We start from the raw sequence: 25029 nt of genomic DNA on the forward strand, positions 1-25029 counted from the left end.
TCATTCATATTTTGTACGACTGCCTAATTACACCCTGCAAGACTCGATCTCACTGATTAAGTTCTTGACATATTATTTCGTCTTATAACAAGTTTCTTGCTTGTTTGTTCGCTTTGGGCGCTTCCAAATATGTCAATATGTGTTTCGATAGGTTTTTGTTGATGGTATACATTATACACAGATTAAAAACGCTCGTATTGTCTTTGGTTTCTTTTTACTTTACGGTATGAAAGTTCTTTAGGTTTTCTTAAGATCGTATCAATTCGGCTTTTGTTTTACCACAAGTTAGTCTGCAATCTCACCTCATGGTAAGTGATGATTCTACGCGACATCGCACCGGAATACTAAATCGCTTAGCGGTACGTCTTTGTCGGTAGGACGGTATCTAGCCACGGCCGAAGGCTCCCAGACCAGACCAGAGAAAATGCAGATATTATAAATTCCCGAATTGCCCCGTGCCGGGAGTCTAACCCGTGACTTCCTACTTTAATTCATAGCGCTTACCGTTGCGCCAAAGTGGTCGTCAAAATTTAGTCCAATTAAAAAAATCGGTTTTAGGACTTGGGCTTCTAAAGTACCTAGCTGTCCTTCACCACGATGCATCGGAGAGCAATCAAAGCTGTCGGTCCGTATTATTATCAATAACATAATTCATCACCATCATCGTCATCAACCCAATAGTAGCCCACAACAGTGCACGAATCTGTTGTCAGAATGACAAGGTTTTTGCCATTAGGCTGGCCAATTGACGTCAGACGCCTTTAAAAATACGGATTCGTAGACCTCACACGCCTTTTAGAACATTATGGCGAACTCTGAGGCGGGTTTCCTCACGCTGAATTCCTTTAATAATACTCTATTGCTTGAAACGATCATAACTCAAAAAAGATAGAGAGTGGTAGAGAGAGTTAGGTACGTCCGGCATCGAACTCGGTCCCTCAATAACTAACCGAAGCCGAAGCCGAAACCGAAGTACGAGCAGCATTGATGTGTTCGGTCAGAAACGTGGTTTACGGTGTAGGTAATTACACATTATGTAGCCACATGAGGCTCACCACCTGCGCCTTAGGTGGATGGATTTTAAACGTAAGCTTATATAAAAGTCCTATTAACGTATAAAGGACTACGTAATCGATAAAAAAGCTTGGGTGTGAATTATTGTTCTAACCAGGTTGCTCTTCTAATAATTTAAAATTACATTGTGAGATGGTGATAACAAAAAAAAACACACGGCTAAGTTTGTTGTGGGCTTCTTCTTAGACCAGGACGCGTTTGGAACCCTCGCAGCTTTAGTTTTAAGTTTACGAATGTGGTTATCGCCATCATCTCACTACCGTGTAATTATTATGTACGCATCAAAAGTGCCACGTATGGGCCACCTACTCGAATAAAGATATTTTTGACTTTGACTTTGACTTTGGACACAACACGGCACTTTGTGAGACAAGTGTCTTGGATGCTTTGCGAAATGTTGCTCTGTCTATTGACGATGGTTTTCCACAAACCAGCTGCTTAGTCCGTCAATTATTATTATTTCTCGAGTCCGTCAATTATTATTTATTGATTTTACTTTTTTTTTTTAATTCTTAACAATGTTAAAAAAAAATTTAAGAAAAAACATCCACCCTCCGCTTGCTGGGCTTTTGAATGCCCGAGCAACCGGCGGTCAGGGCTCCAGAGTGAGGAACCTCCTCTTAATACGCGCCGTTTCAAGGACTACTGCCTTCTGTATCCGACTCTTGAACCAACAACCAAGCGAAAGCTTCTTAAGATGTTGGGCGAATCTTTTCGCGAGAAGACCATTGACTGAAACGACTGTATTATTGAAAAAAGCAAAAGAAAAACAATTTTCCATAGACCACACTAATATTATGGATACATTACTAATAGGTATAATATAACAGTTTTTGAAATTAGGCAATTAATTATAATTATCATTCTTTGCAAAGCAAATAAAAAGAAAAATTGTTTTTTATCGAAATTTCGTCACTTCAAAGTTATATCTTCAATTCGATCACGTCCTATCAGTAACACATTCTATAAACGGCCTAACTATAGTCTACGATAGTATACCTCAAGGGCTGTATGTGAGTGACAATAATAATCGATATTTATCTCGTAGCACAGCTGTCGGAACCTTAGCACGGTCTCTACATAACGTCTCTGTTACAAACCGGTCCCTAGATCAGTTATGCATAATTACGCTTTTGATGTATCTATTGAAACTTGCTTTCGCTTGTTATTTACATAGTCGGTCGATAGGCGATAAATCGTAGCTAATCTATAGAGTTTTTTTATTATTGAGAAGCTATTAAAATACAGAGAGCACGTTTTGCCGACGGCCCTGGTTATTATGACGTGTAGTTATAATCGTAAAAGCTCGCCAGCCTGCATTGATGTAGCTTGGTGACTCTTTGCTCTCAGTGTCTCTCGCTTGAGAGAGAATGTCTTTGCCGAGCATTAATAGTCAGAAGATGAGTGTAATGAGTATGAAACGTTTCTTCGAAAAGTCTCGTTGCCTGATTGATGACTGAATTCAGTTGGCGATGAAAAGAGCTACAGCGAGTTCGGAGTATATTTTTACGCGATCAAAACAGATATGAAGAAACCCAAAGAACTTTATTTTTTGGGTTGTATCGGTAACCCAATGAGAAACTAATTTGTGTACGGATGAAGCACATAGCTCATAATAGAGCATAGAGAGCAATAGAGATATTATTATTATTATTAAACTCTTTATTTGTATACCACAACATTAACATATTTAAAATATAACAAAAACAGAAACATATCGAAAGAAGTAGTAAGTAAGTCGCTTAATAGCGATCTCTGCGAGGCAACCTTAGAATTAGGAAAAAAAAATGAAGAGGAGAATAGACTGCTGGTGGTACAAATATTAAAATACATACATGCGAATAACTACATGCTAATACATAAACTAGTGTTGTGTACACTAGTTTATGTATTAGCTATATATATAATAGATAAAAAGTAAATAATATAATAAATAAATAAATATAAAAATAAACTAATATATATAATAACAACACTATTAATATATCACTTGCTTCAATCACTATACAGATAATCAGAGATAATTCAGCGTTGGTAGACTCTAGCGTTGGTAACAGTTTTACAGACGACAGCGAGAGTTAAGATCCTCTGTACTAAGCTTTGACATCGGTAATAAATCATTCCTTCCAGCACCTCCATTGGTAGCGTAACTATTAGTAATTGCAAAGAACAATGCCTTGCTATCGATAAGAATTTCGGTAGGAGATGTGTTAGAAATGCCCGTGCCAAAACTTTCATCATCATCATCACATCAACACATTACCGTCCCACGAGAGAGCACGGGTCTCCTCCCACAGTGAGAAGGGGTTTAAGGCCGTAGTCCACAACGCTGGCCCAGTGCGGATTGGTGGACTCCACACACCTTTGAGAACATTATGTAGAACTCTCAGGCATGCAGGCTCCCTAACGATGTTTTCCTTCACCGTTGAAGCAAGTGATATATTAATTACACATAACTTAGAAAAGTTGGAGGTGCGTGCTGAGATTCGAACTCGGCCCCGCAAAAGTGAAGTCGAGCGCTATAACCGCTTCAATACTTTACTAGACCGGATTCAGAGACAGACCTCGCTGTGTTACACCTAGCTTTGAATTGCGTGGGCTTAAGTAGAGTATAAAACAAGTATGGTGAATATGGCACCTAACGTAGTTACGACTCCAAGCCCATCTTATCGCATTCATAAAAGTATTTGTCAGAGATAAAAATAATTCAGCACTCTCTATCCGTACCTGCTCTGCTCTGTTTGTTTTGCGGGCGAGAACGGCGTAACCTGTTATTACTTCTGTATAATATATCAAGTAAAAATGCAATAGTGACAATACAGTGCGGAAGAAAATGTTCACTGACAGATTTAATTTAACTGACTTAGTCTGTCAGACTCATACACCTAAATCATATAGAGTTAACTGGATTTAAATGAGTTCAACATAACAACCCACAGCGCACGGGTCCCGCAGAATAAGATGGCCTTAAGCCGTAGTCCACCACGCCGGCCAAGTGCGGAGTGGTAGACTTCATGCGCTCTTGAGAACATTATGGAGAACCCTTAGCATGCAGATTTCCTCACGATTTTTTCTGTCACTCTTATAGCAAGGGATCATTATTTGCTTTTTTTTTTATTGGGCAACTTAAGAGTAAAACAATTAACGACAAATAGGTCACTCACCTCATCTCAAACCACACAGAGTTTATGTGACAAGGTATAGATTAATGATATTAAAACGGTTCCCCAGAAGTGATGCCGAAGTTCTAACCACTAGACTATCAACATTACAGTGAATATTAAGATTCCCCTCGTTTTCCATGGTGATAATTGGATAGCCTCGAAATTACAATAACAATATGATTTCCGACATTCCACGACTAACAGTGAAAATACATGGAAAAATACTGGGAGAGGAACATAAAACTTTTGAAGTCGGTTAAAACAGCAATAAATCATGCCGAGGAAATACTAAGGCAGTTGTTTAAGTAATTTAGCACTCTCTGTCTATACCTGCCCTGCTGTTTGTTTTGCGGGCGAGAACCGACGTAACCTATTATTACCTCTCGTCATTTTTTAAGCCAGAGGTGGTCAGCCTTATTTTGGACGTCTCTTAAATATGAATTAAACGTTTTTCATTCACCATTGCGTCATAATTGAACCGTCAATGCATTGATTGATAGGTTGTAGAATTTCAAAATATAGAATGTAGATACTTTTTAATAATTAGTTCCTCAATAATTAAAGCAGTACGATATCAAATTTGGTGTCACAAATGTAAAATGCGACATGGATTTTAAGTAGAGTTTGTTTAGGAAGTTTCAATTCGATTTAAATTGATTTCGGTCTATTTCAAAAAATTTAAAGCTCTATTTATTTTATATATTTAACCACATCAAAGACGAGTTTTGTTAAAAAATACGATATAGTGTCATTATTCTAGTAGCCAATCCTACTAGCCAATCTTTAATTTGATAACCATATTGAGGGACTTGTTAAAGAAATATCGCCATTTTGTAGTGGCGGCCATATTAGATTGAAATTTATCATAGTAGTAGAGCTAGTTAAGCTCTTTCATTCGATATCTAGGTATATTGAGAGAGTTGTGAAAAAATATCTGATCTGCCATTTTCTAGCGGCGGCCATCTTAGACTGATTTTCGTCAAACCTAGATCACAATGCTCCCGCCTTTGCACCTTTCATACAAAAAATACTAAATCAAAATCGGTTCATCTGTTCAATTCGGAAATACGATGCCACAGCCAGACACACACACAAACGAACACACATAGACACGTCAAAATTAAAACACCGCGTCGTTTTTGCGCCGGGGGTTAAAAAAACATCCTAAAACAGGTATCATAATAATTTAGGAGTCTCTGTCTATAGCTGGTCTGCCGTGTTTGTTTTGCGGGCGAGAACAACGCAACCTATTATTACGTCTCGTTATTTTTCAGCCAGGAGTGGCCAACTCGTTGAATTCGTTTGCTTTTGTTACAACGTGGATGATGGTTAAGCAGGTGAAAGACTGTGAATGAAGATGCTTTATAAACGCCTGCGTGAAAAAATATTTGTCTTTGTGTTACGTTGCTGCTATTTAACGTTATCGCTGTCACTTTGCGATTCTCAAATGAAAAAAACTAATATTTTAATTGTACCCATATTATATAATTAATAAGTTTTGTGTCCTTTAACTGTAGCGTAAATTGTATAACGTAAAAAGTTTCTTTGACAAGCATATGTGTTTGCTAAAAATTTTGCTTTTTTCCCAGCAAAGCCCTCTCTATTTCTCACTGTCTCTTAGGCTTTCTTATCAAGCCAATAGTTCGCGACTAAGCCTTGCCTGGCAGAGATCACTAGTAAGCGATAAGGCCACCTTGTTTATTCTACTTCTGTCTTAGTTTATCATCTCTTATTTTATTTCTTTAACTTGTTGTGTAATTAATAATCAATGATTTCAAATTTTTTGAATTCGTCACTTTCTTATTATTTAGCCTCGTTCTACAATTGGTAATTTGTAATTGTGAAAAATATATCTATTCAAATAATTACTACAATAATTAGCGAAAATTATTTGATTGATGAATGATTTTCAAAACCAACGGTTTCAAACCCACGCATAACTCTTATATCGCCGGCAGCGGCGCGAGCGCAGACTCATAACTTTTCCTTCATCTATATCTATCTATCAATATGTAAACATACAATAAAATCGTAAATAGACTTAGTATTTCTTGTCCGTGTGTTGATTCTTCTTGATCTTCACGAGAGTTTACCTGTTTCATATGTGGTTTGCTTTGTAGTATCGAGATAAACTTGGGCTAGGTTAAATGTGCGTTCTTGTGTGCGAAAGCGTTCCCGTGGCCCTGCCACCAGGCGACATGGGGGAAAACACCGTGGAGTTTTAGCCGGTACGAGTCCATCAAAGCCACTGTGCCTCCCCGTGGTGCGGTGGTATCCATGAGGATTTCCGCACGAAAAAAATAGGTTAATATGCGTTCAACGTGCAGAAGTTGACAAATGAGGAAGAAATGTCAAGTATAAGAGGTGCATTGCGAGTTTGAAATTCGAGTTGCTAGTTTATAAAATTCTAAATGTAGTAAGATGAAATTTTGCCAACGCATTCCTAAAATTGTTTCAAAGACTGTTATTTTTGGCTTAAATGAGACTATAATTTAAATATACATAAACACGAATAAAAGTCTCACGAAGAATGCACATACTACATTGCTGTAGATTAATATAAGAGATAAACCTTTGAAGTAATTGCCATAGTAATTTTAGTATTAATTAAAACTACTAGCTTAAGTTCCTTACCTTCCCTTAGTGAGTGTAATATTTGTACGTTCGCAAATGTGATGTAATATTTGAACAGCGAATAACTAGTAAAATCAATCTAATATAACGTTTTAGATTCGTAAATTCTGTTATACTATTATAATAATATTTCTTTTGCAAACGTCCCGTCAAGAGCGCTGTCTGAAAAATTGTGGACGAATTTGAGCTTTAATAATAAAACTCTTAATGTAGTTAAGAATAAGATGCATTTTACAGTGACGTAACAGAGTTTCGTAACTCGAAAACGACCCTACGTTTGCGAACGTATGCACTTTGTTCTAAAGGCACCGGTCGTATGTTTATCTATAATTAGTAATTACCGACACTTGCAGCAACTTGGCAATCGATCAAGTTCCTTTTTGAGGCAATTAACTGTCGAAACATCTTGTAAATTAAATACAAGCTGTTTTTGTAATTAATTAATGGTATTTAATTACATGGTCGCTAACTATGGGCCTGATAAGATAGATCAGTCTCTCATCGTACAGTATATTTTATGAATTTAATTTTATTAGATCACATAAATCACAAACAAATCCATATATTAAACCTGTAAGAAACTGGTGGTTGACACATCTCATGGGGTCTTATTAGATACGTGTGTCATAACGTCAGAAATAGTTATTCAGTGTTATAACATACTTCAACTGATAGCCACAGAATTAAGATCACACAGAAACCGTGTACCACGGCTTATATTGAAGCATCTAAAACCACTCCACTTTGGAATGGTTTCTCGAACAAACGGTTAGTCACTTTATACCTTCAAGCAGTTGACAGTAATTATATTACCTCTAATGTTCCAAACGGTAAGCTTCATTAATAAGGCCCACAAAGTCATCGCGTATAAACTGAACAAAACCTTCCAGTGCATGCAAGATAAGTTGGCTAAGATAATTACGATAATTTAATGGCTTAAATTAAAAGGCTATTATTAAGATGGTTTGTGGCTAGATAACCTTCAGGCTGTAACAGCTTCATCGGGGATTGCGAGAAATTTTCCAGCAGTTGAGTCCCAGGACTCGATGACATCGGGGGACACCTACGGCGCCTCCTGTTAGACATAGATAGATAGAGTGAAGTTTGGTCAGTTTAGGTTTGTTGATCTAGAATAGTCTGTACTGACGCCCCGTCACCGAGGATAAGACGACGTTTAACCTTTACTTAAATTGATGTTTACATTGTTTTTAAGAACATACATAACGCAATATAACTTGCTAAATAATTTATTTTCTATTTATATTTGTTTGTATTATATTTACCTTAAGGTATATTTGTAACAGTAACATAGTGAAATATTTGATAGATTATGTGAACGTATTTTATCGAATTCAATGTAATATATTTAACCATATCTCGTGACAGACTTATTTATTTAATTCAACATATTATTTTTTATATGAATTTCAGCAGAACAACAAATATGTATTCAATAAAATGCAAATCAAACTTCTGAACTGAATAAAATACATTATATTTTATATATATTTTTTTACTCAATTTTTGTACCTATATGTAAATCATATTACGGGTCATTAATTACAGTTAAAGTGTATAATTTCAATAATGGGGTACTAATAATACTTAAATATTTATAATAATAAAACAAAATGGCCTAATTGTGTTTGTGTGGACATTAGTGTAAATTATTGTTTAAACATGGTCCAGGACTTATTTTATGTTGCCCTAGTAAACCGTGAGCCCATGTGATCTTAAATATCAAAACAGCTGATATTACGGTTGTTACGGCGTTTGTTTTTATGAGAGTTGTATACCTATAGTTATTTCTCTATGTCGATTCTAGGAAGCAGTTGTCGAAAAATTTTTTTCTTATTCATGTTTTTAATACTCGATAGTACCCATTTTCTATCCTTATAGCTTTGTGTATATTATATTTATCATTATGTTTTTTGACTCGTACAAAAGTCTAGGATCTGTTTCATTTAACCCATCCGATGTCCAGTGTTCAGGCGATCGCCTTTTTTCTTCGCATAGGTACTAAAGTTCATTTTTCTCCTTCGTAGGAGCTCATCTATAGCCAAAGCCAACGGATGTTGTCAAAGTTGCTGTGGCCAAATCCAGTACCTAGTGCGCCCAGAGACCCCCACTCAGATCATTTGGTTAGTAGACATTTCATTTTTTATCTACGATAATACATTTTGCTAAAACCTACCTAAAAATAATAGCAAAAATGTTTATACAAAAAAATCTGGTGACCCTGTTTTATTAATATTATGTTATAGATACGCTTAAAATTGCAACTAACAGGGTAAATAAACTAAATCAGAATCCAAAAGTGAAATTATTTATTAAAATGAAATGATGAAAATACGAAATGTATCTGACTGATTTTCATAATGTTCATAATTTGAAATTAAAACCTTTTATCGATAATATTGGTTCATAAGGATGTTATTTCTATAACCAAAACTTAATTGATGCTTGGATTAGTTTTGGTAACAGAATACCAAGAATGTTATAGGTAATAGTGAGAGAGATAGTTTGTGTTTTGTTGTTAAAGCTTTAAGAACATACAGAATCCTCATTTATCCATAATTGTATGCAGTGTATTGTGTCCAAAAACCGTGAAAACGCCCCGCTAACACTTTACACCCGCTGAATTGCTAGCTCACAAACTTTTTCCCATTTTTCCATTTTATGGTGAACGTTTACCTCTAGTAAAACAATTACTGTCAACTGTTAAATGGTATGAAATTACTAACCGTTTGTTCGAGAAACCATTCTAAAGTGGTGGTTTTTGATGCTTCAATATAAGTCGTGTACACGGTTTCTGTATGTTCTAAATTCTGTGTAAAAACTATACACTTCTCAAAAAAATACTATCAAGTATACCTTAGGTTAGGTCATTATCATTTATTTCGCAAAGCTTTAGTGAAATTTGCCCAGCCGTGGGACATGAATAGGCTCAGATATTTACTACTACCATTCTAAATAAAATACGGACTATTTTAAATAAAATATTCAATAACCGGTGAAAATGCAGAATAAGCAAATATGCTTATAAATACGATCTCTACTCATAATAATTTTCAAATATAAAAAAAATAAAATAAAGTAACGTAACGAAATAACCGTCAAAACACGTCCTTCGCGATGACGCCCCTAACTAAACTTAACCATCGAAGGAATTTTTTTGGCGCCCAAAAAAAGTTTATAGTCGAAATCATAGCGGCAGATGTTAATGATTCTATTATTTATGATCGGGCCTTGACTATTACCTTTTATTTTTTGTATAACTGCTCACCTACCGGTAAGTGGGCGCGTCGGCATGCAGGATTGTTCAGGCATGTAATTTTTGTATTATGAATGAGGATTCGAAAACAAATATTGACTACGGTTTAATAGTTTCTTGCAGCATTAATTTATGAATGTAAAAACCAATGAAAACAGAAAAACAACCGCCTTCAATTGTTATTCTACTACGGATATTTTACTACTGGAAAATCTACTTTACCAATCTAATTTTTGTATTAAGTATGATTTATGAATGAGTTTGTATACAAATATTGTCTATGGTTTAAAAGTTTCCTCACAACATTCGTTAAGAATGTAATAATACATAATAAAAGAGTCTACTAAGTACCAATTTACTAAACTAATATTTGTATTATGAATTCGTATTTAAAAAAACGGTCATAATTTTGCATGAACACCGGCATATACTTATCTACCTAGTAAAGAACTGACGTTTGATTTAAATTCAGAACCTTTAAATTACGAGTTTTATTCCGATCTGTGGCAAATTTTCAAAAAAAATTAAACAGCACATATTTTATCTGCAAAAATATCTTAAAATACTAACTTGTGATTACTGGGAGTGGGTATTAGGTTCAAAACTAGCTAAACATTATAATGAAATTGCTATGTAGCTGTTCATTCAAGTAGGTAGGTACAAATAAACACTTCTTATCATGTTACATGCCCAATAGATATAAGCGCTTAAAAATACCTTTTTTACCATTTACAGTAATTATTATGTATCACAGACAGCATACTTACTTAATTATCGAAACGGTATAAGGATAAGATCCTATCTCAATATAAATCACGTTAAAATGATTTACACTTTCTGAATATGGTATTAGCGATGTCATAATTATAGTTAAAGGCTAAATAAATAAGTTATAAATCACTGTATCTGTGTTTAGTTAAACATAATATCTGTTACCACCAAATGTTAAAGTGGATATATTTTTTAATAGGTTACTTTGGTGGTCCGAATCTTTGTGTTACATTATTTGGGACTACAGACACTTACAAGTGACCCATGTATCTACTACTGTCTTTATTTAAATATTGCTTACGCTCTTGTTTTACGATTAGTAGCTGAACCGTGCAACTACGTTGCACCAAATCGGTTATTACCGGAAAACACAAATAAAATGACATTTTCTAATAATGAATCCTAGCTTGATCGATTTATCGCCCCCGAAACCCCCTGCATAGGTACTAAATTTCATGAAAATCGTTGAAGCCGATTCCGAGATTCCAATTATATATATACAAGAATTGCCCGTTTACAGATATAAGATAATACTTTAGGAAATTCAGGTGTGTCTTAAAAACAATGTTATTTAAAAAGAACACTGCTCTAAGCGATTGTAGTACGATCTACCTAAGGCGACTTCTCTACGGTCTCATGTCAAATAAATAAAACTTTTATGGCCCTCAAACAAAAAAATATTGTTGTGAAAGTGCTTTTACCTTCGCTTAGATAGTTATAAATTAGTGGTAAAAACAAAATTAAACAAATCAAATTCTCTAATAGGTTACCTACCTAAACTTCTGCATATTTAATATTTTTTATTTATACCATAATTTAATAAATAGGAGGAACGTCATATACAAATATTCTTTAGGAGACTTTGTTACTATCGACAACATTTTACAGAAACGGATATGTCTCTGGTCAGTGGCCAGGAAAGACATATCTTTTTCCGCTACTTATAGTTTTAAATTCCTCGAACTTCATTTAGCAGTACTTAGCAACTTAAGATTTGTTTGTATTTATATCATCAATTGCCTTTCCACTGCTGGAGTAAAGGCCTTTTCCAATAGGAGGGATAATCGCAGTTGATGCTAGTAGTAGCACAGAGGATGCTGCCAGTTCTCCTTTACATTCCCTTAGTCGCCTCGTACGAAACCCGCGGGATGACAAGGGTTGGTGACGACTGTATTCTGTCGTCTGTGTTATGCCGTCACCAAGCGGCATATTAAAATGTTAATTAAAAAAAAAGCAATTAATTTTGAATTAAACAACGCACCGTCACTTCCATAAAGAATAAGAATAGATTCCAGGGAAGCTAAACACTGACATTTATGAAACTTTATTGCTTTTATAATAAACCAAAGGTTTACGGGCACCAAGACTGCCGTAGGCGCCAGCCTGAGCCAGAGGTGTCCGTATACAAATTATATGGGAGAAAAACACCTTAACCCAAATATTTCATAACACAAAACAAACAAATAAAAACTCTAAATTAATAAAAGTAGAGCTGACTTTCATTTGTTTAGGATTCTATATTAAAAAAAACGCAGTCGAGAATTGGCGTAAAAACGGACTTAATTAGAAAATGATTAGGGGTTTGTTCTTGAGTAAACTAACAAGCGTTAGGAGATAATTATGGTAATAAATGCTGCAATGTCGTTAGGCAGCTGTCGATGCCAGTCTGTTTGTTTATTGCACCCATTTTGACGGATGTTGAGTTTCATTAATTTCACGTGGCTTTTTGTTCGAATTAAAAAGAAGTAATCGCTTTTTTTTAAATATAGGTAGGTACATACAACATGATAAGAAGGATTTACATATTGAGCGCATAATCATATGTGAAAGAAAGAAAGATCGTCTTAAGACACCATTAACAAAATGTATCAGTAGTCGGACAAGATTTACTGAAATTATTATTAAGTATTATATCATATAGATGGCGTAGTTCATATAAAAGTAACAAGTACCTATTAATCGCACGAAAACGGTACATAAGTTTTAATCATATTGTTTTCCTTGGCCATTTATAAAGTACAAGAAAAAGTCTTTATAACCAGAAATTCCCGCTAACCTGTATTGGAGCAACGGTTTAAGTCTGAGTCTCTCTCTCCTATGAAAGTCCTAATGAGAATTGAACAAGCTTAAGTTTATTTAACGTCACCACACATTTGATTCTTTACAACTTATTTTGTGAAAGAAGGAGGTCAAATAATACACAAGGATACAAGTCTAGTTAGACACATCGTTTAAAGACACCACATACGAAAAGTATCAGTAGTTGGACTCAATTAACTGAAATTGTTATTATATCATATCGATAGCGTATTGCATATTAAAGTTAAAAGTACCGCAAGTAATAGTATTTAATAATATATTAAATACTAATTATAAAGTACAAGAAAAATGCTTGATAACCAGTACCTAATACCCGCTAACCTGTATTGGAGCAACAGTTTAAGTCTGGCTCTCTCTCTCTCTCTCTCCTATGAAGTTTATGTGACTTTAATAAGCTTATACTTATGGAGTGTCACCGCACATTTGATTCTTTACAACGTCACAAATGAAATCCCTCGGCCAGACCTCTGAACGCAACGGTCGAGTGGGCACACCTAGTATGGTTTCAATGTAACCAGTGTAACTATGTAACAGTAATTCCATTAAGCGACTTCCCAGTAGCATATATGTACCACGTTCCTAAAGAAAAGTATAGAGCATAGAAGAATCCAATGGCACTTTTTTTTTGTGAAACCAGGCTTAACTCTTGGGTTTAACTGTATTTAAGTTTTTAAAAGTATTAAATTATAAAGTAGATTCTTATTAAAACAATTATAATTTATAGTCTTTAAATGCTTTTCACATTATTTGTTTTTTTTTAACTCGTATTGAACTTTCTCCAATTTCATTAGTTTTTCCATTTAGCTTCCGAAACATATTATGTACGATGACGAGATAAGCCCAGCTAGCGGTGGAATGCATTGAGCTAACAAAAAAAAATACAGTCCAAAATCTTACTACAACAGGCTGTATCGGTACAAACTCTACAGCTTTATTAACATCGTATTTCGACTTTAATTCAAAAAGTAACAAGAATCAACGTAAATGGATTCATATGAGTTATAACAAGTTGATCCGACATCCCATAAAAGACTTGTCAGTGAGCTTGTAAGTAACCCAATAAACCCCATACATCATCCCATAAGCGCATCAATATCGAGCCAATCAATTACAACCCTCGGCCCCCGTGCCCATCACCCATGGGATGTTGTTTGATCTATGGCTTCATGTCTTACGGGTAAAAGGATACCCGCTACTCTTTGCTCTGTGTCGATCAAAAGAATAACATAGTTTGCATTTGTTATTGATATTCACAAACGCAAAGGTCGAACTTTAACCAAAGATACTATTTTTTTTAGTAACAGCTCTATAATATCTATTGATCGATAGAAGCAAACGTTAGTTTGCGGAATGTCATTATATTTCATATTCCAAAATTTACAGGGAAGAATAAAATGAAGCATCTTCAGATGTTAACTTTACAGTGAATTTCTTCGAAGCAACTGTAAAAGCTAAAATCCAATGAACAAAAAAAGAAAATCCGTGCAAATTAAAGATATTTGTTTCTCTTTTGAATTTTATGAAGAACTAGAGTTCATTTTACGTAGATACCTACTTTAAAGGTGCAAGTACATTTTATTTTTCTGCACTCCTTCTCCATATAAACTTTGCTGAATCTCAAACTGATCCTTAAATTTGAAAAAGGTAAAAACCAAAATCGTCGGATACAGGTACTTACACGGAAACTGAATTCGTTCTTTATTTGTGAAAATAATTTTATTACTGTCAATTGTTCAGCGTTTCTTCTTCTTACTTCTTCTTCTTTAGGATTCTAGCCTCTCCAACTAGTGAAGGTTGGCCGTCAGTTTTTGATAATTTTCCTTTTCTCTCGCGAGGCTAAACAGCTGGGCGGCATTTGCGATACCAGTCCAATAGAAGATGTTTTCATAAATTTTGTAAGCCGCTTTCCGTCCGTTGGACTCAGTCTCCCTTGTCCCTTGTTGAACGTATTATAAAATTTGAATAGTTGCACAATGCGCTGCCGGTACGGGAGCGGAAGCCGCCAATTTCATAACTTCGAGCTGGTAGATACCAAATTTGACCGAACGGAAAAGCCTTCTTCTTAAATTCCTTTGAATGACCCGAGAATAGAGTAACTTCATGATAAGTAGTTAAACATGCTAAACAATAGAACAAAGAGGCAGATATATAAAAGCGTGAGTTTAACTAAGGCAAAATAGTTTCAGTTCACATTCTCAACACGTAGTAAACACGAATGCCAACACAAGTGAGGAATATACAGACAACTAAATCTGAGAACACCCAGTGCGTGATATAAAAAATGTTGTCACCGCATAGCTACAATTGAAAGTTATGTTTTCACGGAAACGGGCCGCCATTCCATGAACGACCGAACACGTCTAAGATGGCAAGGTATCCGAGGACCGCTCGACGTTCCTATGCTAGTATAAGTCGTGGCATGTAAAACAGGCATCCTTACTTTTATTATACAGAAGCTATTGCCCGTGCCGCTTCAATATGTTTTAGTTTATTGAAAAAGCTCAAAAAATGTATCCAGGATACCGGCTTTCGCTATGCGAAATTACTCTACGATCGATTTAGTTTGTAGTTTTTTAACCGTAAAGATAATTTTATAAAATATCCAGCTACCTTGGTGTTAAATTTCATGAAGGTCGGTGTAGTATTAGAGCGAACCTTAGGAATCAAGCCATTTGACAAACAAGCCATTTTCGCATTTATAATTTAAGTATTATAAGTACTTGCACTGCCGAATTTGTCCTTCGATCAATTGACATCAGAGCAACGGATTCACGCGAGTTTATGAGTCAAAGAATAACATAGGTTATTTTTATTCCCGCAAAAATGGCCGGCCCGATAAAACAGATGGTGGTAGTTATTCTGTAATAATCTCTACATGGTAAAATAGCTGAGCGGATCTTGACGAAATTTAGTACTCAGATAACTCAGGTATTTCGATGTTATATTAGGTACCTATTTATCTACTATAAATTCCGAAAATAGGGCTTATATTTAGAAATGTAAAACTGAGTTTGATAATCGGTTATTCAGTTTTTGTTTTCCAATAACAATATACCACGGGACCGTTTCCGGGTGCTCATTGGGAATAAATAGTTTAAGGATACAAAATAAGTATTTATGCTTGCTAATTGCTGTGTGACTTCGATACAACCACCAACCCTCAATTTAAGATGATTACTATTTATTGACACCGTCACTAAACTATTTCTTAATACTGATTAAATATTAAAATTAAAAATTATTAATAAATTCGCAAGTAATTGTATAAATTGTCCATTGGTAAATCGCGAACGATCTTTTCCGTGCAACTTACTTCATGATAAGAAACTAACCGCGTTATTAAAACAAGGTTGTCACAATGTTTCCCAATCCAATAAATTAAAATTCGCTACTAATTTTTTTTGACAAAGATTCATATACGCTTTCACCTAGAGAAAAGATATAATACATATACTGTTTAATTGTATAAAGGTGTCCTTTAAAGGTGCAACTGTATCTTGTTGGATTATTTTCAATAAAATATGGATTCCGAACCGGTCGCGATAGTAGAGTCACTATACAAGAAGACTATGTTTGACAATATCTTCATATAGAGGTTGCATAGTCTTCATCATCATGACCATTACCGGCCTTCCACAGGACACTGGCCTTGCAGAATGAGAAGGGTTTAGACCAAGTCCAAAACGCTGAACCAGTGCAGATCTGTAGACTTCACACCCCTTTGGGAACATTATGAAAAACTCTCAGACAAGCAGGTTTCCTTACGATGTTTTCTATCACCATTAAAGCAAGTAATTTAATTGAACTTTAGAACGCCTAAAAGTTGGAGGTGAGTGCAGGGGATCGAATTTGATCCCACTGAAAGAGAGACTGAAATCTTACAACGCACATGGCGCGTATGCAACAGCATTTTCCGCCACAAAATTATACCGTATTATAATAGATTACTCTTTGTTTTCACTATGGTTCAAATGGTTGAGTTTAGAAAACCCTGATTTACTAACCTACCGATGAAATTAAAATATTTCAATGTGTTAATTGATTTCTATAATGTTATAAAACAGTGCGATTAAACACCATATAGTATATATAACACCACGATAATTTCTAGTTTACGTGAATCAAGATAAGACTACGTTTAGTTCTCCTACGTTAAAGCGGTGCTATATACTTAGCGGATGCAATTTTATTTTCAAGACATCTCCTGCATGTTTGAAATTTACGCCCAATATTTTATCCAAATCACTAAAGCCGTTTAGCAGCAGTTGGGCAACAAGAAGTATTGTATATCAATATTATCTGTAGATTCCGACATAAGCAGCTGTTAAACGTAATTTGCAGCGCACGATCTATCAGTGTCACGAACTGTCATACTACTGACAGTTATGTCAAACACGCTAAGGTTACATTAGAAGAGATTGTATAGTCTGTAAGTTTTCTTAATTTTTTCATTTCCAGCCCAACTTTCTTAATTTCTGTTTCCGTCAAAGCGTTCCTAAAGTATGCAATCTTTAAAAAAAAGGGTGACATCGGTAGATTCTTTTTCAAAAAAGGCAAGACCAAGAGATATATGGATTCATTATATATTAACATTTTAAGGATAAGTAGCTTACGGATACCTAATTAAAGTAAGCGCATACAATGCACAAAGATGAATTAAAGATACTGTAAAAATTCCATCACATACGTTGACGCTAAAAACTGGTGCCATAAAAAAATTAAACCAACAGAGTGTGTGTTAAACCGTCCACTTTTTCCTATGGAACCGCTCTATTCGCGATAACTTAATGGACAATCTCTCATCTGAGGAATATAAATTATTAATTGAGAGCTTTTGCCCACGGCTTTGTGCGTGTGGATTTGTTTTAACCGGGATAAAAAATAGTCTATATCGACCTCCGGGCCCTTTAGATAGATCATTGCAAACATCCACGTCATCCGTACCATGTTTTTTTTTATAGTTATAATTGACGGACCAGATGGCCCACCTGGTGGTAAGTGGAAACCATCGCACTTTAAACAGGGCATGCAAGGACTATCGTATCCCCTATCCTATCTATCTACCTATCGACTATAGAATCCCTCCGTGAAAAATTTAAAGAAATAAGTATCCTTACGGTAGCCTCACAATATATTTATAACAATATAGTATTTGTAAGACAACATATTAGTCTTTATAAACAAAAAGTGGATTTAAACAATCGACTTACAAGAAATGGTCATAAATTAGTGACATCTGCATATCGTCTGCGAAAGGTGCAGAAGTCATTTGTGGGACTGAGTATACGCTTTTATAATATGATTCCTAAGGTAATTTAGGACTTACCAATGCATAAGTTAAAAGAATGTGTTAAAACACATTTATTACAGCAAGGTTATTATACAATTGATGAATTTCTTAATGACAAGGTTGCTTGGAAGCATCCGGCTCCGCTTTCATCTCTCACAAGATAGAAAAACTAATTTTGAAATGTAAAATGTAAATTGTTAATGTTGGAAAAGAGCAACTGCTGAGTTTCTGCCTTCCGAACCGGTGGTAGAGTCACTACACACTGACAGACTTGACGGATCAAAAGTGCTTATATTAGGCCTACTTGAAATAAATGAATTTTGTTTTTTTTTTTTGAATTTTGAATATCTTGTAACATACCTGTGTCCATCCATTTGAGGCGTAGGTGTTGAGCCACATTTGCCCGTAATTAGGTACACCGGCAACAACGACCTGCAGACCGGAACACAACATTGTAACAATGCTGCTTAGCAGCAGAAATAAGCATGGCAATAAGCTCTACTACTACATATAAAGCTATTGTTATGTGAAAAGAAAACAAACCTACAAAAAAACTTATTTTTTTTTTAAATAGAAAAAAAATGGCTGTTTAGGTACTTTTGTACACGCGTTAGATGTTATGCTTCTTTGGCGTAGAATATTCTGCGTTTGTAGAAAACAAGACACTAACAATAGGAAAAAGGTATTTAATACATTGAAAGTTTTATTATAACGCAACTTCTAGTTATCTCATTATCGGACAACCAAGTTTCAGTGAACATTAAATTTGAGATTTGTGTACAATTGAATCAATTAAATCACCGGAATGAGCCAGCAGACTTTGACAATTGAAAGTGTACACTGTCATACCTTTTTAAAGTCAAACTAAAATGTTGACTATAGCCAACTTCAGACATCACCAAGAACTGAATTGAATTGTGCTAACTTCAGGGTGTCGTTTTTTTTGTGACGGTGTGCGCGCGCATCGTTAAATTTTACTCTTATCATTTTTTCCTAATGCACCTAAAGAAGTATAACTTCAAAATTTGTTTCTACAGTTTCGAACATAAAGATTCATACATTAATTATAGTATCCAGTTTCTATCGAGTAAATATTTATAATGTAGCCTGTTATTTTTTTTACGATAATACACACATCGCCTTCCAGCCCCTAAGAAGGCGTAGCTTGTGTTATGGGTACATAGATGACTGATGAATATTTTTATAAATAATATACATATAAACACCCAGACACTGAAAAACATTCATGCTCATCACACAAACATTTTCCAGTAGTAAGAATCGAACCCACGGCTCGATGGACATCGACTCAGAAAGCAGGGTCGCTGCAAACTGCGCTAATCGGCCATCAATATATTTATATTGCAGGGCATATAGCTTTTGCAGTTGGTTCTTTAATTATATCTATTATTTGTTATCTGTTTCATCGACATAAATCGACGTGTCAAACGTTTCCAAGCAAGTAGTTTGCAACTTATATGGTACGTACTGGAAGGTTCTTAAATTCTAATATGGATGAGAAGCGTCATTTAATCGATTTAAAATAACGCACATGCCCAATGTGGTGTGCAGTTAAACAGAAAACTTTTATTACTTCACCTACTATAGATCGATTAAGTTTTTATGTTAATTAGGCTAAGTACCTTCATTCACATAAAAATAACATCATCTTGTTAACGTCCCACAGCTGGGGCAGGCTTTTTTTCCAATTGGATAGAGTGATTCAAAGCATAGACCTACGCTTCTCCAATGCGGTTTGGTGGGCTTAAACTTTACATGTTAGGTATAGTAAACGAGCTTGATTTGCTCTCCGAGGAACCACCAAATTTGGTATTTTGGTACTCAGAAAATAGAAACCCTTAATACTTTACAATTTATGGCCCAACTGTTTATTTGAACCCAGGAACTGTAGGATCTGTAGTTAAACAGGAATCACTAAACCTACGGGTCAGTATGTTGCTATCACATCATCACATCATCACATCAACCGATAGACGTCCACTGCTGGACATAGGTCTTTTGTAGGGAGTTCCAAGTTCCACGGTTCTGAGCCGCTTGGATCCAGCGGCTACCTGCGACGCGCTTAATGTCGTCTGTCCACCTCGTTGGGGGCCGACCAACGCTGCGTTTACCAGTTCGGGGCTGCCATTCCAGCACCTTGGGACCCCAACGTCCATCCTTTCTCCGAACTATGTGCCCGGCCCATTGCCACTTCAGCTGCACGACTCGTTGAGCTATGTCGGTAACTGTGGTTCTTCTACGAATCTCCACATTTCTGATCGCGTAGAGATACTCCGAGCATAGGTCTCTCCATCGCCCGCTGAGTGACTCTGAGCCTTCTTATGAGGCCCATGTTGCTATAGTAGGTGTGAAATAAAAATAACGCTATAAGGTCGGTAACCCTAGTCTGAGTATTACGCTCGCAAACGTCGTATTCGAGTAACGAAACAGTAGCATCAGAGTAAAACGGAACATATCAGTCTTTTGTTAAAGCTTGAATTCAGAATAGAGCATCTTGTACGACACATCAACTCATTACCAGCCTAATACTAGGACCGGACCTCCTGTGACAATGAGAAGGGGTTGAGGCCATAGTCCACCACGCTGGCCCAGTGCGGATTGGTGCACTTCACACACCTTTGAGAACATTACGGAGAACCCTCAGGCATGCAGGTTTCCTCACGGGGTTTTCCTTCACCGTTAAATCAAGTGATATTTTAATTGCTAAAAACGCACATAACTTAGAATTTTACAGGTGCGTTTCGGAATCCGAACTCGCTCCATCGAAAGGAAACCTGCATACCTGAGAGTTCTTCATAATGTTCTCAAAGGTGTGTGAAGTCCACCAATCCGCACTGGGCCATCATGGTGGACTTTGGCCTCGACCCTTTCTCATTGTGGGAGGAGACCCGTGCCGTATGGACTGGTAATAGGTTTATATGATGATGGTCAATTAGAGAGAAAATTTAACGTTAGATATCTGTATTTAGACATGATAAAATGTGTGAAAAGTCACATTCGTCTTCCCCCATTATCTTCTGTGGCTATAATTTTATCTGTCATGAAATCAAATCTGACATTATAATCATCGGGGAATTACCGCTAATGATTGCGTGTATAAGGCAAATATCCAGCCGCTAGACAATTATTGACTTCTCTTGTAACGGTGTAATCACTTCAACAATTACTCATTTACTTTGAACGACTTCAGTATATAATGTGAGTAATGAGTTGACTGCTTTTCACATCGTTATGATATCGTAAACTCTATTAAGTCAGTAACTAGAAAACAGTACTGTGACTGATTTACTAACTGACAGACAAATCCTACACTCTAAAATAAAATTGGTTATTCCTAACAAGATAGTGATTGTTGTGATCAAGCATCTTGATTCCATAAGAGCCTAACAAGAACATAGATACATCAAATAAAATGATAATGATTGTTTATCATAATTTAATGGACTGGGCAACTGTATTGCTCCTATTATTGTTACTTAACTAAGGCATATTCTTAACTGATTCAATTTACGTACTTGTTTAAGCTAAATAATTAAAAATGATCTAATCATACAAAGAAGTAAATAATAATAGAAACAATGTATTTATTTGTTAGAATCAATGAACATACCTACATTGTTAGCTCAATCTATAATGAACTTGCTGCTATAACTAATCAGCTTTTGTTGTTATGTTTATTATCATAATTGTTATACAATGATGTATAACAATTATGATTTACTTTGACTATGTAATTTATATGACGTCAACTGAGAGAAAATCTCTCTCAGTTGGCTTTCTTTTTTTAGAGTGTAGACCTACGTGGACCTTGGGGTACGAAATTTGAACGATTTATGAAATGAAAGTTTGCTTACATTAATTACTCAGTTATTTGAAACAACTTGAGTTCATGTTAGTTACGCTCGTCACATCGGTATGAGACCTAGATAGATCCTAGTGTTCTGTATTTGGGTTGGCTTGCTCTCCGAAGACCGGAATAACATCAAATTTTAAAATCTGGGTTGTTTCTTAGACCTCTTAATAGAAACTCCTATTGACAACCTCCATGGCTCAACGGTGAGCGCTGTGAATTTAAGTTGGTCCCGGGTCCGAATCCCGACAGAGGCAATTTGGGAATTTATAATTTCTGAATTTTCTCTTGTCTGGTCTGGTGGGCGGCTTTGGCCGTGACTGCCGACTAAAACGTGCGCTAAGCGATTTAGTGTTCCAGTGCGATGTCACGTAGAAACCAATTAGGGTTATGACTACCATGTTCCCCGGGCGTCTAACAAAGCCAACAAGAGGGACATGCCGTGGTTGTTTTTAGTTTGGGTATAGAGAGATCCCTTTTAGAACGGGAAATCTCACATAACTCCGTCCTGCCCAAGGGTCGGAGGTAGCCATAAAGTTTTTTCTACCACGCCAAAAAAAAGGGTTATGACTACCATACTCCTTAAAGGGATAGCCCGCTACCAACTTAGACTACATTATCACTTATCACTAGGTGTAATTGCAGTCAAGGGCTAACTTGTATTTTTGATTCGTAGTCGCACATAAACTAAGTACTAAATAAATCAGGCAGTACTTTGTTATAGTAGATGTCAAATAAAAAGAGCGCTAACGATACAATCTGTACCCCTAGTCTGAGTTGTACGCTTGCAGTTACCTAGTCCTTTTCTAGTAACGAAACAGTTGCTTCAGAGTAAAATAGAACTATTAGACCCAGGGTTTTAATTTTTTCCACGTCCAAACTGACACTTTATACATTTGGACAATGTATGAAGTGTCAGTTTGTACGTGGATGACCTGGTCTTCAACAATTACCTTCTACGAGTGCTTGAGCTGCTTTTCACATCATTACGATATCGTAAACTCTAGTCTTCTGTTACTATAAAACAGTACGGGCTATGACCGTATGACTTGGGCCTAGGTAGACATAAAATTGTAAAGTTTGGTCAAATTATAAACTTTGAATTTGTTGGATGATCCTGTTATTGACCTCTAAGCCATGAAATTTAGTCTGATTCTAAACAGAAAAGTTGGTAACTTTTGTTAAAGTGGCGTGCCTAGATGCACCAATGCACTGCCTACCCAAATGAGTGCCTGCACTTCATACAACTTATTTAGAAGGAGAACTTTATAATTTTATGCAATCTTCCGGCTTGATGCCTACCCTGCTTAAAACCTTATGCTAGAGCGAAACAGAAACAACAAAATTTCCAACATTAGCTTTAGCATTACCAAATTATAAACAAAAATTCCCTTTCTTGCAAAAGTCATACTATTTAAATTTGGCAACCAAAAAAAGGAATCTAAGTATGTGCTTCAGAGAGATTGTAAAGCCTTGGGTCCCATTTATTATCACTGTGATTATAATCGTTTACGCCCACCAAACCGCATTGGAGCACCTTGGGTCTATGTCCAGAAACTTCTCTCAAAAGAAAGAGAGGTCAAGAATTCGGGAGCTTGTTCTGTAAGAACTAGCATCCCATCGTTAAAACCATAGTGTCAAGTTTTGAGATGGACAAACGTTAAAAGGCTCCATATTTATTTTCTAAGAAATACGCAGTAGGTACGTATTCTATTAAAAATAATATTTATCTCGTCATATTATTGAAAAAAGAATGGAAATAAATCTTTACCATTTCTAGTAGCGAAAAGCTCACGAAGCATCTTCCCACGCGGAACTTAAAATGGTCCCGTTTTAATTTTCTCTCCTCATAAACATCTTGAATCCCATCCGATTATTATTATTAAACTAGTAGAGAAAACATAAAGCATACAAGTATTAATAGAGGTATACTTAACGGTTATAGCACAGTTGTATAGTGAATGAAGGTATAAAACTATAAAAAGCCTTTTACCGAGGCCGCTTAGAGCACCATCACTCAAGTATAAAATCACCGGCACATTATTGTAACAGATCTATGAGGACCCCCAACACGGAACTCTTTGTACTTTGAGAGGGATCAGTATAATTGGTGTGCGATAGTTTGATGTTACGTCTAATTGCGGTTGGCGGCGCCACCGTCTTTATGAAATCCTGTTCCACATTTAAATGCGTTTTAATGCATTGGAAATTGGGAGCGTAAAATGGAACGCTTTTTGCAAAAATTGTTCAGCCTCTGTCGGTGGATTGTCTATGTTTCATAATTGTGCTTAAGGGTAAGTTTGTTTTAATAGTTTGAAGGCTTTTGTTGGAACTCTTAGCCCCTTTTCCTTAGAAGAACTAGAAAGGGTATTAAGTGTTCGGTGGCTTTGTGTGTTTTAAGCGAAATGTGAACATTTGTTTTTAACCGATTTTTAAATGGAAAACGTTTCCGACACTTATGGCTTGTGAGATTATAGGATCTGAGATCGACATCAAAAGGGAGTCGTTAACTTGAGAACTTTCTTTTAACGCAAACATTTGCGAGTACACTTGAGGGCACACAAGTAGGACACAATATCGTTTAATCGTTTGAAATCAAAGGAGGTTTAAAACTCAAATGTGTATCATTTTCGCTGATCTTCCCCGAGGTAGGTGCATCAGTGATTCTAATGTGTCTTAACTTTCTCCCTATCATGCTCTTACTTTGTTTCGTATCCCTCAATTATGAGGGTCGACCCTCGAGATCTTCACCACTTACCAAACTGCTTTGTTTTTTTTTTAATTCTTAATAGACTTTAACTGTTTGGTGACAGACGTTAAATTATATGTGACCACGACTTTTAGATAATTA

General features: G+C 35.9%; 1 protein-coding gene across 4 annotated transcripts in view; it reads left to right on the forward strand.

The window, feature by feature from the left end:
* The window catches only part of LOC120628446 (optomotor-blind protein-like), a 158981-nt gene that overhangs the window by 100618 nt on the left and 33334 nt on the right, over window positions 1-25029 (forward strand). For 2 of the 4 annotated variants that reach the window (XM_039896822.1, XM_039896823.1), the window contains exon 4: window positions 8918-9013. The exons of the other annotated variants lie outside the window; for them this stretch is intronic. In XM_039896822.1, the coding sequence (XP_039752756.1) occupies window positions 8918-9013 (96 nt within the window). The remainder of the gene's footprint in view (window positions 1-8917; window positions 9014-25029) is intronic. 4 annotated transcript variants of the gene reach the window in all.

This window comes from Pararge aegeria, chromosome 12 (assembly GCF_905163445.1).
Source record: "Pararge aegeria chromosome 12, ilParAegt1.1, whole genome shotgun sequence".
NCBI classification, from domain to species: Eukaryota; Metazoa; Arthropoda; class Insecta; order Lepidoptera; family Nymphalidae; genus Pararge; species Pararge aegeria.